Source organism: Gastrolobium bilobum, unplaced genomic scaffold (genome assembly GCF_033153095.1).
Source record: "Gastrolobium bilobum isolate Gb01-03AN ecotype WA unplaced genomic scaffold, APGP_CSIRO_Gbil_v1 utg50999, whole genome shotgun sequence".
Lineage (NCBI taxonomy): Eukaryota > Viridiplantae > Streptophyta > Magnoliopsida > Fabales > Fabaceae > Gastrolobium > Gastrolobium bilobum.
In genome coordinates, this window is record NW_026899911.1 from 9565 (window position 1) to 28127 (window position 18563).

General features: G+C 29.9%; 1 protein-coding gene across 1 annotated transcript; it reads left to right on the forward strand.

Moving 5' to 3' along the window:
* Positions 1-10632: 10632 nt before the first annotated feature.
* Positions 10633-13988, forward strand: LOC133294162 (uncharacterized RNA-binding protein C1827.05c). The gene is made up of 10 exons (XM_061492810.1): positions 10633-10802; positions 10946-11044; positions 11170-11284; positions 11368-11423; positions 12048-12095; positions 12196-12293; positions 13017-13086; positions 13185-13295; positions 13403-13454; positions 13657-13988. The coding sequence occupies exons 2-9, from the start codon at positions 10961-10963 to the stop codon at positions 13448-13450; spliced, it is 630 nt and encodes a 209-aa protein (XP_061348794.1). The 5' UTR covers positions 10633-10802; positions 10946-10960; the 3' UTR covers positions 13451-13454; positions 13657-13988.
* The last annotated feature ends 4575 nt before the right edge of the window (positions 13989-18563 follow it).

The window sequence follows — 18563 nt, forward strand, 5'->3', positions numbered from 1 at the left end:
ACCATATAAAGGATGAAAATATTATAAATGTGGAGAATCATAATCATACACTTGTCATTGTTGTACGTAAAACGGCTACAGAAATAATTTTACCATATATATATATCATTGCCTTTTTGGGTTTGGATCTTTAGTTCGAATTAAGAATAATCCGGTTTCTTATAAATAGATTTTAAGCATAGTAATTAGGCCCTTATTCTGTCTATACCGTATATAGATTAGTTAATTACAAGCAAAAAAGAATAAAAAATGAAAAAAAATCAATTAATGTTTTGATAAGGATCGATCTAAATACAAGCCGGCAAGAGTAATAGATATTAATGCTTAGCCTTTATTCCTTCCAAAAATATGCATGCACATTTCTAACGTGTCATAGTCTAGTTAGTCCGGTAATCAGAATCCAATTCTACTATAACTATTAATGAAGGATAGTTAAGTGTACGATAAGGGTACCTTGCAGCTGATATTATGGTTGTTAAAATCTTGATTTATCATTATAATTTTATTCATCAAAATAATTTTACTAATATTCTAAATATTTTTATATTTTTATGATTTTTTTATATTATGATTTTATGTTTTATGATTTTTTAATCCCTCCCAATTTTATTTGATATCTCGATTTTAAAAACATTCACTGACATCATATAAATAAAAGAAAGGAGCCAAAAAGAGGAAGAAGAACACGAGAACAAATCATTCTCTTGCTTGCTCATATATGATTTAGTTTAAATTGATAATTGGAATAGCCCCTCTTAATCAGGTTCTTCTGTTATCCCTTGTTCTCCTCAAAGAAAGTGAAATTGACTTAAAGTTTAAAATTTATTATGTCGTTGGAGATAGAAATTATTTCTTATATAAAAATAGGGTGTAGTGTGTGTTATTTAAAAGGATACAAGTTATATCATTTTAGTGACTTACACAGAGTATGACCGGTCATACTCTGTGTAATTCTTAAAAGTTACTTTTTTTTCACTTTATACGTCAGCGATGTGATTGAGGAGAGAGAAAAAAAAATAACTTTTCATATTTACACAAAGTACGACCCGTCTTAATTTGTGTAAATCATCTAAAAGGACATAACTTGTGTCCTTTTAAATGATACTTCTTTTTCCTATAAAAATATGGATTTAGTGTGTGACATTTAAAAGAACATAAGTTGTCTCCTTTTAGTGACTTACACCAATCATATTCTGTGTAATTTTGAAAAGTTACTTTTTGTTTTATTTTACACGTCAGCGATGTGACTGGGGAGAGAGAAAAAATAACTTTTCAGATTTATAAAAAGTATGACTGGTCATACTTTGTGTAAATCATCTAAAAGGACACAACTTGTGTCCTTTTAAATCATACTTCTTTTTCCCTAAAAATATATGGATTCTGATCTTTCTTGTTCTTCTCATATAGTCTCATACACTTTTATATATAAGAAGATGATAATTTTATTTCCAACAATATAAGAAACTTAATTGTTATGCGAGAAAAATGAGTAAATGCGTAAGTTAAATACGATAAAACAATACTAAAATATAAATGATAGTTTCCTTAGAGAGAAAATAAACCTTTATGTTATAAAAAAAAATAATAATAAACCTTTGATTTGATTTTGTTTTTGTTTTACTTCTTAAATTGTAAGGGGAAAATGTTTCTCAACACGAAATGTTTTTTTTTTTTTTTTTTTTTTATAACAAACACGAAATGTTTTTGTAATTATAGTCCTACATCCTTATCTCGTGTTGTAGAATAAACGTTAATCCCAATTAATAATCAATAAATTATGTTATCAATGCATATTTATTTCTTCTTACTTAATGCACATTAATTCTAATCTTTAAAAAATAAAAGGTGAAGCATCATCCGGGTCAGCATTTTCTTTTCTGTGACTTTCAACTCATTCACATAATCTCAAAATTAATAGAAAACGCCGTGAAACAAGATATGCATTGATAACTAATAAAGAAAAGCAAAAGGCTCCATATCGATCAACTGTGAACCTGACTTTATTCTGCTGACCGTATCTAGCCAACAATGATAAAGATGGTCGGCAACTATAATTATCTTGATGATTTGAAGCTTGTTAGTATAAGCTTATACTATATTTTACGATATTTTCAGTTGTTTGGTATGATTATTATAGGACATGTTTGGTGCATAGTATAGGATAAGACCTAATAGTATAAGGCTTGATTGTATAAGGTCTGTTTGTATAAGACCTGATTGAATTTTAATATCATCCAGCGTTTGACAAGGTATTGTATAAAATAATATATTGTATAAGATAATATCATCTAGTATTTGATAATGCACTATATAATACTAAATAAGATAAAAATAATACTTTTATTAAAAATATCCTTTAATAAAAAATGGGAAAAGTGTTTGTCATTTTTTTTTTGATAACAAGTGTTTGTCATTTTAAATGACATAACACTCTGTCCTTTTAAGAGGGAGACAGACACAGAAAAAATTTTTATTTAAATTTTAAATTAAAAAAAACCACACACTTTCTCTCTCCCATGATTTTCATTTTTCTGTGTCTGCCTCTCTCTTAAAATGACATAACTTATATCATTTAAAATGACAAACACTAAACACATAAACAATTTATATAATTCTTCCAAAAAGTATCATATAATATTAAATTTTATAAAAATTTATTGATCATTGTGTCCAAAAAATAAATTAATTTTTATAAAAAAATACAATATTTTAAAAATTAATATATTGAAAAACTAATTTTTATTTTAATATATTAATATTAAAATATTAAAATAAAGATTAATCTTGAAAATTGCGCTGATCAACGATGTTAATACACTCACCCCTTATCAGGCCTAATCCCTCCCTCTTAGACTGGATTAAGTTATATATCGTTTTGATGTATTAAGGAATTCAGTTGTATAAGTTTATACTATACGATGGTCACACCAAATAACTAAAAATATCGTAACGTATAGTATAAACTTATATTATTAGACCTTATACATCACACTAAACACGCCTAATCGAAGTAAGATGTGAACTAAACGATGGCTGATAGGACACGAAACGAAAGTCACACAGATGATTGATAGAATTAAAACTTGATGGTAACTCTTGTTTAGCTATATCCGTGTGAGAGAGAAAGACGTACGTGGGTGTATATATATATATATATATATATATGAAGTAAGATCCTTTGATACCAGTGTCAAATTTGAAATTTGACACCACATCTGAGAGTAATTATATTAAAAAACACCCACGACTCTGATTTGTAAACATGTAGCACCATTGATCTTTTTTGATCTAATGACTCTCATATGAGGTGTCAAATTTCAAATTTGACACTAATGTCAAATGATCCTATCTATATATATATATATGAGGCAGGATCCTTTGACACCGGTGTCAAAGGAAAAGTTTGACACCTCATCTGAGAGCCGTTAGATTAAAAAAAATCATTGGTGTCACATGCTTACAAATCAGAATCGTTGATTTTTTTTAATCTAACGGCTCTCAGATGAGGTGTCAAACTTTTTCTTTGACCCCGGTGTCAAAGGATCCTCTATATATATATATATATATATATATATATATATATATATATATATATATATATTCTTAATTAAATTTTAGACAGATATTTTATAATATTCATTCCAAGTGATGAGCGGTACTGGTCATATATCGAACGCCATAAGGTACTATTTGAAATTATGAATGTATGATAATTGATAACGGTACCTAACGTAATACTATAATTATTTAATGAAGCACAATAACAAATCCCCAAGTTTCGAGTTAATTCTTACAACTCTTTACATTACATCCTTGTGAACGTACATCTCTAAAGCAATATATTCAATGCAAAAGGCCTCGCCATCTTTGAAGTTAAATTAATGAAATCTAAATTATTTCTGTATGATTAAATTAAACAAGCCTAATAACAAAGTAAAGCTAAATTTTGAAGTACTCTAATTATAATAAAGTAATATCTTATATACTTTAAATACCAGTACTAAGCAACAATAAAAATAATTGTAACATTAAAACATAAATAAAGTGCACATTATGGTAGACCTTATACTTGGTGGAGGGGGTTTGATCTGCCCCAGATACACTCTGCCACTTTCTTTCTCCCCTCGTCCATTTCTCTCTTCACACATTTACCGATCATATGACTTAATGCCACACTTATTTTGTATGAGTTTTACATGATTACTTTGACTCAATCACAATTGGGAATGGCTTGAGTTTTTGGATAGGATGTTGTGACATGCTAGTTATGAAAAACAAAATTTGTTTGTTTTAACACATTTTGTTTAATGGTGAAAAAAAAATAAAAAATCTTAGGCTCTTTTGTTTTTTTGAAGGGGTGGAGGCATGCAGTTTTATATAATCAATGCTGTGTCATGTTTCAGCACAACATTGCACCAGTTCCAAAGAGTAACTTAATATTATTGGTTATTCTTTTTCATATTTTCCCCTGCCGACCAAAACATTTATACATATATGTCAGCATTGTGCCATTTTTTCATCAGCGCAATACACCACCATATCATTGTCAGCATTGAGCATGCTTTCCCAACTATAAAAATATCAGTAGTAGCAATAGTTTTTATTATCCTCTTCACAGATTTATAGAAAGGAATTTGTGCCTAATATTTTCCTCACATGAAGCAACTAGACAAGACTGTTTCCATTGCACTGAAAGCTACAGAAATCTAACAACAAATATAATAAACTAGCTATTTTTTAGGAACCAATAAGACATTGATTTTCACAATCGAATATACAAAGCGTAAGCATATGTTTATAGGTGAATAAGACAAAACCACCACTACCCATCACTTATGAGCCTCATATTACTCCCTTTGTCTCCTATATTTCAGGACCACTAGGCAACTGAAACAGAACATTTTCAAAAAGTATCATCTCGTTGCTTGTAACAAGTAACAACTAATATAACTTGTTTTATAGAACTTGCGGTTTGACAGTTACTTGAACTAATCCCTAGGGACCATATAGTGATAATGATTTTGCATTAAAAGGAGAGACTGTTCAAATAAAAGGCTATGGCATAATGTTTATGATTTCTTCCATAGTGCTTATGTTCCTGTGAATGCAGGTTATTGTGATTAATGACAACAGCAGAAGCAGTATGAAGCATAATCGCTGAGTTTGAGGCAACCTTCTATTCTATTGCAACCTTTGAGGTTCCACCTACTCTACCTAACCCCAGATTTATATTTGTTAAGGACCAAAGAGAAATCAAAAGAATAAAGCATGACACCAATAACAATTGCCCAGTGTCACCACCTTGCTTCATCTGAAATGGTAGCTTTTAGGACCAATAAACTCAAAAGGGTTCTTAAATATTTAAAAGGCTTAAAGCTACTATTAATCCCATAATCTCATTTGGTCACGGTTACTTGTCCATTGATTACCTTGACTTTTGTGTCACCCTAGAATACCACCAAGTGATAATATATATAATCAATCCAAGAGGATGGTGAATGTACGAGCGAAGGTCAAATATCGAAATGGGCAAAAAATCTACTATATTACGGGCGCAGGTAGATTGTGCCAATTGAAGTGTGTCACGTCAATGTATATTGTATTGGAGAGAGAAAAATAAAAGTAATTAACTTTTATATTTTACCTTTATGTCTTAATGTAAGACATAATATGATATATTGGATTTCAGTGCATCCGGTGCACCGTAAATGCTCTCTCATATAGAATCTATATGCTCGCGGTCGCGGTGGTATATGAAAGAGACGATACAAACTACAAAGGATGGCAGATTATTGTGGGATGTGCATACGGTGAATGTTAAGAGACTACGAGTTAGAAGATGCGTACATATTAAACTTAACCTATTATTTATAAATGAAATTACTTGTAGGTGTAAAGTCTTTAATAGTAGTCAAATTGTTGGGGATGGGATGTAGGCCTTATTCCTTGGTATTTGAGTTGCTTCCTTATCCTGGTCTCTTACTAGGTTGTTATTAGATGATGACGTGCGATTCATGGGTTGGGTCGAGAACAATCTCCAATCTTGTATATGCTATTGTTTTACTATTTAGTTTGCATTTTTTTTTTTTTAAATTTAAGAACGTAGGCACATAGCATTCTTTCTATATATTATTTTTCTTCTCATTGCTTCTCCAGTTCTATAGTCAAATTATAATAGAGTAGACCAGATACATTCTTACACATGCATTAATTGAAAATAGGCAGTCAGTGGGTGACGCAGATTTATGTTCCTTCCTCCCATTGGGTTTCATTAAAATTGTTTGTTTTTAAAGATTATAGTGCTTTCAATGCTTCATACTCATCAATGGAGCAACTTGGTCCTGGTCGACCTAACTGCATTTAAAATAATGATTTTTAAAAACTAGTTTATGAACCTAATTGATTTTTAAAGAACCAATTCATGAACTGAACTGATTTTTAAAACGAGTTCAAGAACTGAATTGTTTTCGAACAAAATCAAATCATTTTTGAACCGAACCGAATTAGTTTTTATTACTTTATTTTTTTAATTTTTTTTCAGAATAAGATCGACCCAAACTGGTTCCAAATCAAACCAAACCGTTTTCAACCAAGCCAAACCGTTTTCGAACCGAATCAAACCATTTAAATCAATTTCGTTCGGTTCTTTAAAAAATTCAGTTCAATTCGATCCATCCACACCCTATGTAAAGCTTTTGTTATTCACATGGTTATTAGGTTCATATTAGACGGTATTACCTTGCATTCACAAGAGGCTAATTAAATGATTCGGGCACTGTGTTAGGGCTCTCTTACATCGTGATATTGCAGAAAATTTATGATTCAATTTATGCTAGTCATGGAGGCATGTTCTGTAGACACGAACGTAAACCCTCTTAAATATATATTAGATTAGATCATTGGATTATTAAGCTAAATTGCATTTGAAATTTAAGATTTCATTTAATATGTAAATATAATGATGCTTATAAATTATAATTGTTCTAATTGATAGAACGTTTCTTTCAAAGTCCTCTAGACAACTGAAACTGGAAAATATTGTCAAGCAACCGAATTTCTCTCCTCCACGCTAATAGTTCCGTCTTCAAAAGGACAAGACACATGAAGAATAACTACCAGATACATTGATGCTTAGGATAAAGTATCTTATATATGAAAACTTCTTACAAAATTTTGTCAACTGAGACATAAAAATCTTTCATCACGTACCTAACAGAACCCTCAGGAATATTCAGGACGCCTTATAATATTTTTCTTAATTCCCTACCACAATCATCCAAATGTTTTTCTAGCAGGACATACTGAACTGGTTGGATTATGGAGACATAGTTGATTAGCTCAATAAATTTTCCCAGTATCTTGCCTTCTGTCTGAAAAGCATTTAGGCCTAGGGGTGTACATGAAGCCGTTCATAGTTGGTTTTGACAAAAATCGAATCGAACTGATTTTAAACGATTTGGTTTTAAAACCGAACCATTTTTTTTTTCAAAACCGGTTTTTATTTATCTAAACCAGTTTAAAACCAGTTCTAAAACCGGTTTATGATTAAAAACCGGTTTTGATTTAAAATCAATCAAAACCGGTTTTAATTGTAACGATTCAAAAAGAAAAACGATAAAATGTAATGGGAGGAGATAGGAATGTTTACTCCTTTTTAAATTCAAAACGAAAAATCGGTTTTGATTGTAATGATTCAAAACCAAAACCGGTTTTAAAATCAATCACCACGTTACTGCATCGAAACAAAGCAAGTAAATTTTTACTTTTCCAGCATCAGATTCAGATTTTTCTTTCCTGTTCCAAATCAAAAAACATGATCTATGCTCTTTTTCCATTCAAGAGTTACTGCAAATCCATTAAAATTGGGAATTTGAGAGTTAGGATTCATAGGCTCAAAAAGAGATTCTGAATATTGAAGATAGAGTTAAAAAGTAAAAATAAAAAATTACTAAAAAAATATATATAGTTTAGTTATGTTGGATATCCAAACTGTTGTGGAAATGGATAATCGAACCTAAATCAAAATTAAAAAACTGGATTGATTTTTTAAACTGTTTTATAAAAAACAGTTTTTGGAACGGGTTTGGTTCAGTTTATGTATTGGTTTGGATCATTTGGTTTTTTTCAACACCCCTATTTAGGCTTATTTGTTCTCTTACCCACCTTTCACTGCATCAAATTAAGCAAGTCTTATTTGGTGATGATGACTATATTGATTGTATAATGTAGTTATGGTGTACACGGCACTTTGCACATTTGGGTTTTTGGAATACAAACAAGAAGTTAAATTAGAGGAAAATACAGTCATTTAAATATTTCCTATTATATAAATTGTATGCATTTATCTATGACTCAAAAGACCGGTAAATATATGGGCCTTACATGCCTAGGACTTGTGAATGAATACTTTTTCTTTGTGTATAGCCTGTTATTGATGAAAAAAATAAATAAAGGTTTCTATGAAATGGTAAATATAGGAAAATTGACAATTTGACATGATTTATCATATCAAATTTATAATATGATGATAAAATTTTATTTTACAATATGACGAGTTACAATAGGTGTTGCTGAGATCGGGGAATTGGGCTACATATGAAGAAAATACTATTTGCGGGCCTCTAAATAGTCATATTAGCCCATTGCCATAGACCCTCAAATGGTGCCTTTGGGAAGCTTTCAAGATGAAGGACGAAAAGTTGCTTCCTGAAAAGCCCCACTATGTCCACACAGAAATAGAATGGCATGAATAATGATTTGACTGGTTTCTTTGATTTTATAATGATATTTTTCTGTCTCATTGGGGACTTAGATTAGATGTGTGCGAAGGAGAGATAGAAAGAGAGTTGAAAACACATTAACTTGGTAAGGGTTAAGGGAACAAGGATGGTAGAATGAGAATAGAGTAACCACCATTTACATTCTATTTTTTTTTTTTTTTTGGTGGAGACATTCTATTCTTTGTGAATATTTCATTCCAAATTTAGCTGAAGAATGCAACATTAACATCTCTCTCTCTCTCTCTCTCTCTCTTTCTCAATACATCTTTCTATATTTTGATTAAATTCCACAAGGACTGCATCGATGCCATTTTATTTGTCAGGAAGTTCTGCTTAACTTATGTTTAAAATTATTGGGCCATTTTCTAAAATAAAATAAAATTATTGGGCCAAAATATGTGCAAACTTATTCTGTAGAAGTGTTTCATATGGCCTGGGTAAACCCACCAAAAGCCCAAATTTTGAGTGCATTTTTTTTTATTAGAAGAAAATTTTAGAGTGCTTGAATTTTGTTTTTCATAATTTTTTTGCACAGTTCAACTTCATATCAGAGAAAGACGAGGAGAGAAACCCTACACACTTAAAAATTGGTACGCTTTTTTTTTTTTTTTTGGTGATTGAAAATTGGTACGCTTAAATTATGAGAAATAATTGTTAAAAATTAAACCTCTCTTACAAAACTATTAAAAATAAATTAATTCAACCATATAAGAAATATAATTAAAATAAATTAAACTATAATTAAAATATACCTATTTTTTTTGTTAAACAATAAATCTAATTCTTTTATTATTTTGAATAATATATTATTATACATATTAATCACTATTTAATATTACAATACATGCTTGTCACTTGTCAGCAACGTTTAACACAACTAGTAAAAATAAACTGATCAACAAAGTTAGTCACGGTTTCGAATCCCGTCAAGTTTTGCTGTTTGTGAGTTATTTTGTTAGTATCTTTAAGCAAAAATAAAATAAAATCAAACTAGGTAATGTTTGGTTGAAAGTTTATTTTGAGATTGATAGAAAAGTGTAAGTGGATATTGGAAAATATCATGTTTGGTTCAGGTTTTTTCAAGAAATATCAGGCAAATAGGATAGATGGGAAAATGACTTTTGTGTTGATTTTTGGATGAAATTCACTGTTACAGAATACCACTTGAGATGTGGTATTTTGAGATAACTTGGGAAGTGAAAAAACAGGTGCAAAGTTTCTCCCGAACATAGATTTTGCATATTTAAATAAATTTCTCTGGTAATATTTGAGTCAATCAAACAACTTTTTTTTACATTTTCCTACTAAACTCACTTTCCAACTATTTTTCCCTATCAATTATATTTTCCTAGTAAAAATTTTTTTCTCACAAACCAAACACTACCTAGAAGTTTGAATCACGAAGTCGGTTCTTAAAAATTAATAAAATAACTTAATTGTTATCCTTGGTCCGAAAATTACATAAATAATTGCTTTCAAAGGGAATAAAAATTAAGTTTCTATAATATTACTAATTTTTCAAAACAAAAATATTTTTGCTGCAGAAATTTCTTCTGTGCTACACTATTATAAAAATGAGTGAATCTTATTATAAAAAAAAAAAATCAATGGAACTTACTCATTTATACATGAGAACGTTAAACTCTTTTTTAAATATGTTTTAATAATTTAAAATTTTAAACAGATTTTTTATATTATAAAAAATCTTACTTGTCAATATTTTTAGAAGATTTTGAATAAAAAGGTTTCATTTTCCGAAAAAATTAAATAAAAAGGTTTCATTAAATTATATTTTGGAAAGCTTGTTAGGGTTTAGACGGAACGATGCGTTTAAACTCGACTGAGGCCAAAAGTTGTTATCTTGCACAGTTGCACCTCCATAGTGCTAGGGTTTTTCAGACTTAGCAGCTTAACCAATTTCTTCACTCTCACAACTCCCAACGGAGCGATCCATCACAATATCACTATCCCTCAATTGCTTTGTCTCGCCATCTCGCGAAATCGAAAGCGTGACACCGTAAGGTACGATATCTCGCTTGTCGTTCAGATTATTCCCATTCTCGCTTCTTTTGTATATTTCTGCACAGAGGAAGTTGAAGAATATGGTTAAGTTTCTATTTGGTTCGGTAATTTTTACCAACAGTGTCGAAACATTTTATTCTTAGGGTTTACTTAGTGAGATGGGGACCAAGGCAAAGAAAGCTTTGAAGAAGAATTTGAAAAGGGCTCATGCTAATAAGCCATCTGCGGGTGCTGATTTTTTGGTATGTGGATGTTGATAAACTGTGCTCTTAATTTTCAATTTTTCCTTTTTTATTTTATTTTATTTTTGGTTTGATATTATCAATAGTGTGTTTATTTGCTTAATTTTCTTTCTCAATTGGTGAAGCCCTTGGAAGGTGGTCCTGGTCGCAAAATTCCCGAACAGAAACTGCCGGAGAATACTTCCTCGGTTTTGTATGTTGGCCGGATTCCCCATGGATTCTATGAGAAGGAGATGGAAGGTGCACCTGGGTTTTTGTTATTTTTCAAATTTTAGATTATTTACCTGGAATATGTGTTTATAAATTATAATTTCTTATTGTAGGTTATTTTGGACAATTTGGAACCATCAAGAGATTGAGAATTGCAAGGAATAAAAGGGTTTGAGTCCTAAACTTGTTATCGCATATATATCTTTGTTTTTTTTTTTTTCTACACTTGTTTCAACTTGATCATAATTTGTGGCATGCTTTGTTTATACTGATCAATTTACTCTTGTTTGATTGATTTTAGTTATAAATTGGTTGATTGCTTTTGTTGAATGTTTTGTTTGGTATCTATGATTGTATATTTTCTTAATTTAAACAACTTTTGGTATTAAGTGACCCAGAGGTCACTGGTTTGATTTGTGCATTCAACCTCTTGCAAATGCAAGGTAAGGCTGCCTTCTATATAGACCGTTCTTTGAACCTGTGCATATCGGAAGCTTTATAGCACTAGGTTGCCCACTTTTTAAATGTAAAATCAAAATGCTAACTTAGTTCCTCACCTTTAGAACTCATTGCCTGGAAGATAAAGCTGGCATGTATCAATATTTCAATCATTTTTCTTTTGGTTGGTTCTTGTCTTTTTGAAGGACGTATGGCTTTTGAGCCATCAAATTACTTGTTTCATTAAATACACGGATTCAACAATATTTGTTGTTTAATTACCTTTTTTTAGTGATAATTGATATTGGCTTTAGTTGATTGATATTTACCATATCTGTTTCTTTATGTTTATCAGACAGGAAAATCAAGACATTTTGGGTTCATGGAATTTGAATCTCCCGAGGTAGTTGTTTTTTCATCTGACCGATTTCTGCGTTGTGACTTTTGGCAATTATCTTTGCTATAAACTCCTTTTTCTCTGATAATATTTCCTTGCTCTGTAGGTTGCAAAAATTGTAGCTGATACTATGCACAATTATCTGCTATTTGAACACCTTCTCCAGGTTTATTTGGTACCTCCAGAGCATGTTCATCCAAAATTGTAAGTTATTAATTAATTCTTTCTCAATATCTATTATCTTTTAAGGTTTTATAAGGTTTCTTAGTGTTAGACTGTTAATGTATATATTTATTTATTTGTGTAGAGAAGAAATAATTTAGTAAGAGAAAAGAAGGAAATAGTGTAGGAGGATCACCCCCTATAATGAGAGAGAGAGAGAGAGAGAGAGAGAAGGAAGGGGGGGGGGGGGAGGGGGGGAATTGACAAGAATTGAAGAAAAAGAAAGATAAGTCAGAGTACAATACCTTTCCAGTCCCTCTGGATATCAGATAAATAGGTTTATTATTACTTCTGTTCTATATAAAGATTGGACTATCAAGGTGAAGGATTGCAGGCCCACTTATGTACAAGATGTTATGCTGTGCCCCCTAAAAAAATGAGACTTCTTGAAAAGATACCATGAACAGAAATCGAAATAGGAGCTAGGAAAACTACCATATTCCAAAATGTACTGTAATCAATGGCTGAATGAAAAGTCTGGCGTCGCACTTCAAACAAATACCCCACATGCCTGAAAAAAAAGCAGCATAACTTCCAGTCATCTTTCTCTCCTTTCTTAAACCAAAGCCTGTACAATAGTGTACCTGGTCACATTAGGCTGAACTAATGTCGTATTATATGTCATGACTTAGGTAAAATAATTAGTTCCTTATCCTGAATTTCATCAGAGGATTATATGAAGACGTGTTATTTTTCATTATATAGGTGGAGAGGATTCAATTACCGTTTCAAGCCACTGGACTCAGTTCAAATTGAACGGGAGCGACATGACAAGGTATCCAATTCAAAGAAGAAAGTATATCTTTTGGTTTTTCAGTCTGATACCCAGTATAAAATAAAATCTGTTATGTTCGTTGGTGGTTGTCATTTCAGGAACGAACATTGGAAGAGCACAAGAAGTTGGTGGAAAATATTATGAAGCGTGACAAGAGTCGCCGTAAAAGGATAGAGGCTGCTGGCATTGATTATGAATGCCCTGAGATTGTGAGCATTTTGCCTTTATCAATCTGTGGTTGCTTAGTTGTTTTTATTAAAATTGAAAGTCAACGCCTTGAATTTTGCATTCGTGTTATGTGTAATTGCTGTTGCAGGTGGGTAACATCCAGCCTGCTTCAAAGAAAATAAAGTTTGAAGACTGAATAGGTAACCTGTCTTGTCTTCTTTAAAAGTAGGGGAATACACCTCGGTATATGTTGGCCTTGTACCAGATATATGCCTGCTATTATCTGATGTTCGTCTGGATGTATTTTTGATATACTACTTATCATGAAAATAGATGATTTTGCTGAATATCTCAGTTAATAGAGAGCACATTGAACTGAGGTGGTTTTGTTTCTTCCCTTAGATGTGTTAAGAAGAAGACTGCTGATCTAATATGTCATGCGGGTTGACAAAGAGAGATTGCTGTTTTAGGATTTAAAGTATTAGTACTGAACTATCATCTTTGCAAGGGCAAATACCTCAATTTTGAAACTTCCTTAACCTTGTATTCTCAACAATATTTGTAGAAGCATTATCCATTTCATATATTCACGAGCTTTTGTTGCCCTTGATCGTCTTAAACCCTAGCTGTTATACACATGTATATTTGTTATCCCAATCTCAGTAGTTAATTTTTCAATTTTCAGTCATCTGTTATAACTTTCTATTTATCTTTTCAATGGGATACTCTTTACTTTACAGGGCGGGATTTTCACTTTTTTTAACCGCAATGTGTGGCTAACGAACTCACAATCATGTATGTAGACTTGTAATGTATGATTTCAAAATCCATCAAAAGTATATTGTGAGGTCTAGTTGACGTACTGGGAATAGTCACGCACTCAAGGGTGAAGGGAAGTCTAGTGATCATGTTTCTTTCAGTGTGGGGGGAGAAAAAACAACGAAGTGAAGTGAGAATTTCTTTCGTTGCTGTACTCGAAATTTTCAAAATACCAATGGTTTAAGTAGTCAAACATAAGCAAGATATAGTCTTAATTTGACAAAAGAGACGTTACGACCACAAAATGGTTTTGGTTCGATATTTTGAAGCTAACGCTAGTTCGTTTTAACCATCAATTTTAAATTTATGCTATAATTCTTAATAGATGTTATAAAAAATTTATCCGTAATTAATTTAAAGAGTTTGTAATTGGATCCTGTAAATTTGATTTTAAAAACATTATCATGATTGCATTGGTAAAATTAATGTGGATACTCTAAACCAATGCGACTTTAAGGTTGCTCCTAGTCTGGACTCAATTCGAGTTGGGTGTATTTTCTCTGGGTCAAAGACACACCTTAAAAATTAACTTCATTAATCCTTTGTTGATTCGGTACATTATAGTATGCAGGCCATTGCAATCAGTTTATTATTTTGAACTTGGAAAACAAATATATTTGCCTAATAAAGCACTTAGTAGATACTGTTTGCTAGTATGTAACATTGCTACATTCCTTTGAAAACGATAGGTAATTGTAACCAAAAAAAAAGAAAAAAAAAAGATAGGTAATAATTACAACACCTTGAATATTTTTAAAAATAAAGAATTGGAGTGAAAATTTTAATAAGGACAAAAAATTAAATATTGAAAAGATGTTGGGCTAAAACTAAATAAAATAAGGGACTGTAATTTAATATCACAAAACTTAATACACTAGGTATTTTTAGGTCGTGCACCAGTGAACCACTTCATTGGTGGTCTACTTTATGCAACTGCAACATATGTACAATGTTGTGGTAGAAAATCTTTAAATAATTGAATTAACATAACGTTTCTAAAAGTTATTTTTATTAATATTATTAATGGATTAATTTAATCTAATTCTTATGTTGCATGATTAATGTTTTGCTATCTAAGGTGATGACACTTACAGAGTTAACTTTCAAGAAGACGTAAAGGGTTAGTCTTTAAGAAATATCATGTTAATTTAATGACTTAAATAGCTAGGACAGAAGTTAATTAAAGAACGGAATTGAAAATAAAAAAGAAAAAGAAATTAAGGACACACACACACACACATATATGATTAAGGACACACACATATACATATATATAACACACACATATACATATATATATATATATATATATATATATATATATATATATATATATATATTTGCTAAAATAATTTTATTCAAAACTTTAATAGAAAAATACTCAAAGTAACTAAGATTGAGTCAGAAAATTATATTTAAAAAGACAATAAATATTTTTTTAAATATTTTTATGTTTTTTATTTTTTTGTTTTTTAAATATTAGCTTAACATGTCAAAATAAATATAATAATTTTTACGTATAAAATTTCAAAAGTAGATCTAAATATTATTACAAATATATATACAAAATGGGAAAGGTTATACTTACAATCTTTTTTATTTACAACCATATATCTTAACCGTTGATTTTCATCAATCAAAGGTTAAGATTTTTGCAAATTAAATTTATTAAATAATTATTAAATCACAATAAATGATAACCGTTGATTGGCGGAAATCAACGGTTAAGATATATGGTTGTAAGAGGTTGTAAAGAAAATAGGTTGTAAGTATAACCTTCCCCACACAAAATTGTCATATAATTATTAAACTTTAAATTTGAATTTTTCTATTGTATTTTATAAGATTGTAAATATATTTTTAGGAGAGGTTATAGTTACAACTTTTTTTTTACAACCTCTTACAACCATATATCATAACCATTGATTTCTGCCAATCAACGGTTATGATTTTCACAAATTAAACTTATTAATTAATTATTTAATTCATAATAAATGACAACCGTTGATTGGCGGAAATCAACGGTTATGATATATGGTTGTAAGAGGTTGTAGAAAAAAAAAGGTTGTAAGTATAATCTTCCTTATATTTTTATTGATTTATTTTGAATAAAAATTTTAAACTATTTTTTTTTTGAAAATTTTGATTATAATTTTTTAAAACTAGCAATATAAGTATGTATTAAACATTTATTTTCTGAATAAAAAATTTATTATTGTAAATAAAATTAGAAAACCCTGTTATCAAAAAAAAAATAAAAAAATTAGAAAACCCGTGCATTAACTTGATTGGTTTAAGCTAAATGAACTTTCGTATCTCTAATCATGATTTTTTATATGCATTAATTCGATATTCTAGATTCATTTATGCTTTAAAGAATGAGAGACAAATATTTCTTAGTGAGTTTAAAACGACGTCGTTTTGGGATTATGAGATTAAAAAATTATAATGATAAAGACTAATATAATCCTGCAATATATTAAAATTATAAAAACACCTTGATTTTCGCTCCAAAACAATGTCGTTTTGTGCTCACCGGAGATCACTTATCTCTATTGACTGGAGAAATCATTTGCCCTTAAAAAATTTAGTAATTATCGTTAAATTGTTATATGAATAATTGCTTATATTTCCTTCTCAAAAACCTTCTAGTAGTGGCTTGAGTTGTTCAAAAATTTATTTGAAGTTAGAGATACCTTAATATTAATAACTTGATTTAGAGATATAAACTTTGAAAATTAGATTAGAAAAGCCATACACAAGAAATACAGCACTCCGATCATATAGTTTCCAAACTCCAATGATTCAAAAAAGAGGTAAAATTAATAAAACTTATCTTAATCCATATTTAAAACCGTTTAACCTCTGATACTCAACCTTCTATTATCCTTTAAATACCGAAAGAGCTTGACATTAATATTTTACTAACGCAGGTACTCAAGGTTGCTTCATCTTGATGAACTAAAGGACCGATTTGTGGTCCTTCAAAGGCTTTAATGCCCAACTAAAACTATGTTTGCTGACAGGTGGAAGTCTCTCTCCATATGTAAATTAAGCTGAATGATTTGATATTCAATCTCCGGATGTAACGATAATTATTTAATTGCGCATTTTATGAAGACGACAAAATACGGGAACCTGGTTGACAATGTAAACTCACATAAGATGGAAAATAAAGGCACTCCACTTAGTTTAAATAAAAGACACTTCACTATATATATATATATATATATATATATATATATATATATATAACACCTAAAGCAATCTCTATGCCCATATTCAATCAAATGTCACAACCCATACACTCCAATATATTAATATAGCATCCATGATTTGTGATGTGAGAAACCCTATAAATGCTTGCGTTTCCTTTAACTACATTAAAAGTAAAAAAAAAAAAATGACAAAAAAAACAAAAACAAAAAGCAACTCAGGCCAATTGGGCATTGTTGTTAAAATCTTAATTTATCACTACAATTTTATGTTTTTTTTTTTTTTTTCATCAAAACGATTTTACTAATATTCCAAATGCTTTTACGTTTTTACGAATTTTTTACATTACAATTTTATGTTTTATGATGTTTTAATCCTCTTCCGATTGTATTTAAGATCTCGATTTTAACAACATTGCAATTGTGCTGCTGGCCTCCTAATTAAGTCTGCTTTAGATTTAGTGCATATCTACTAGCAACTTATTTTTAAAACATAATTTTTTAAGATACTTTTACTTTTTTTTTTCTTTTTTTTTTTACAAAGTAAGTTACTAAAAATGTGCAGGTCTGATATTTGAAATAAGTTTTTTTTTTTTTTTTTTATAATTGTAAACTGAGACAGCTTTCTACATAATAATGATTTTTCAAAACATATCAACATATTAATACATTAATTAGAAATACTTAAAAGGATCAAAGGATCTGCGAGGAAGACCTCTGATCTGATGGGCGAGTTACGACAAAGCGTTTTGCATAATTAAATGCTTGGATGATACCAAAACAACCCACCTTATATGGAGATTGATTTGATTGCACAATTTTCCAACTTTAAATTCCACTTGGAGATATTGTTATTAAGTAGCATGCGCCATAAACGGGTAATTTTTTTTAATTAGAGAATGGAAGGAGGAGAGTTAAACCCACTTTTTTCATAGCTTTCAATCATGCCATTTTTTTTTATTGATGTGCACTTTTAATTACTTAATTATATGACTATGATTTTTTAATAAATTATTGTACGCTACGTATGTATTTAAGGTTTTCAATATCGAATGATGGACATGTTTTAATTTTAATCAATAAATTAAAGAATAAATAATATAAATGGTTGGACGCCTATACGCATGTAGTTAAAGTAGCACATTTTTTCTTTTTATACATAAAATATGGGAAAAATGTTTCTGCAGTTAATGCAGATAAATTATCTGCATTTATTTTTAAAACGACGTCGTTTTGGTATTGAAATCTTAAAAAATTATGAATATAAAAACTATT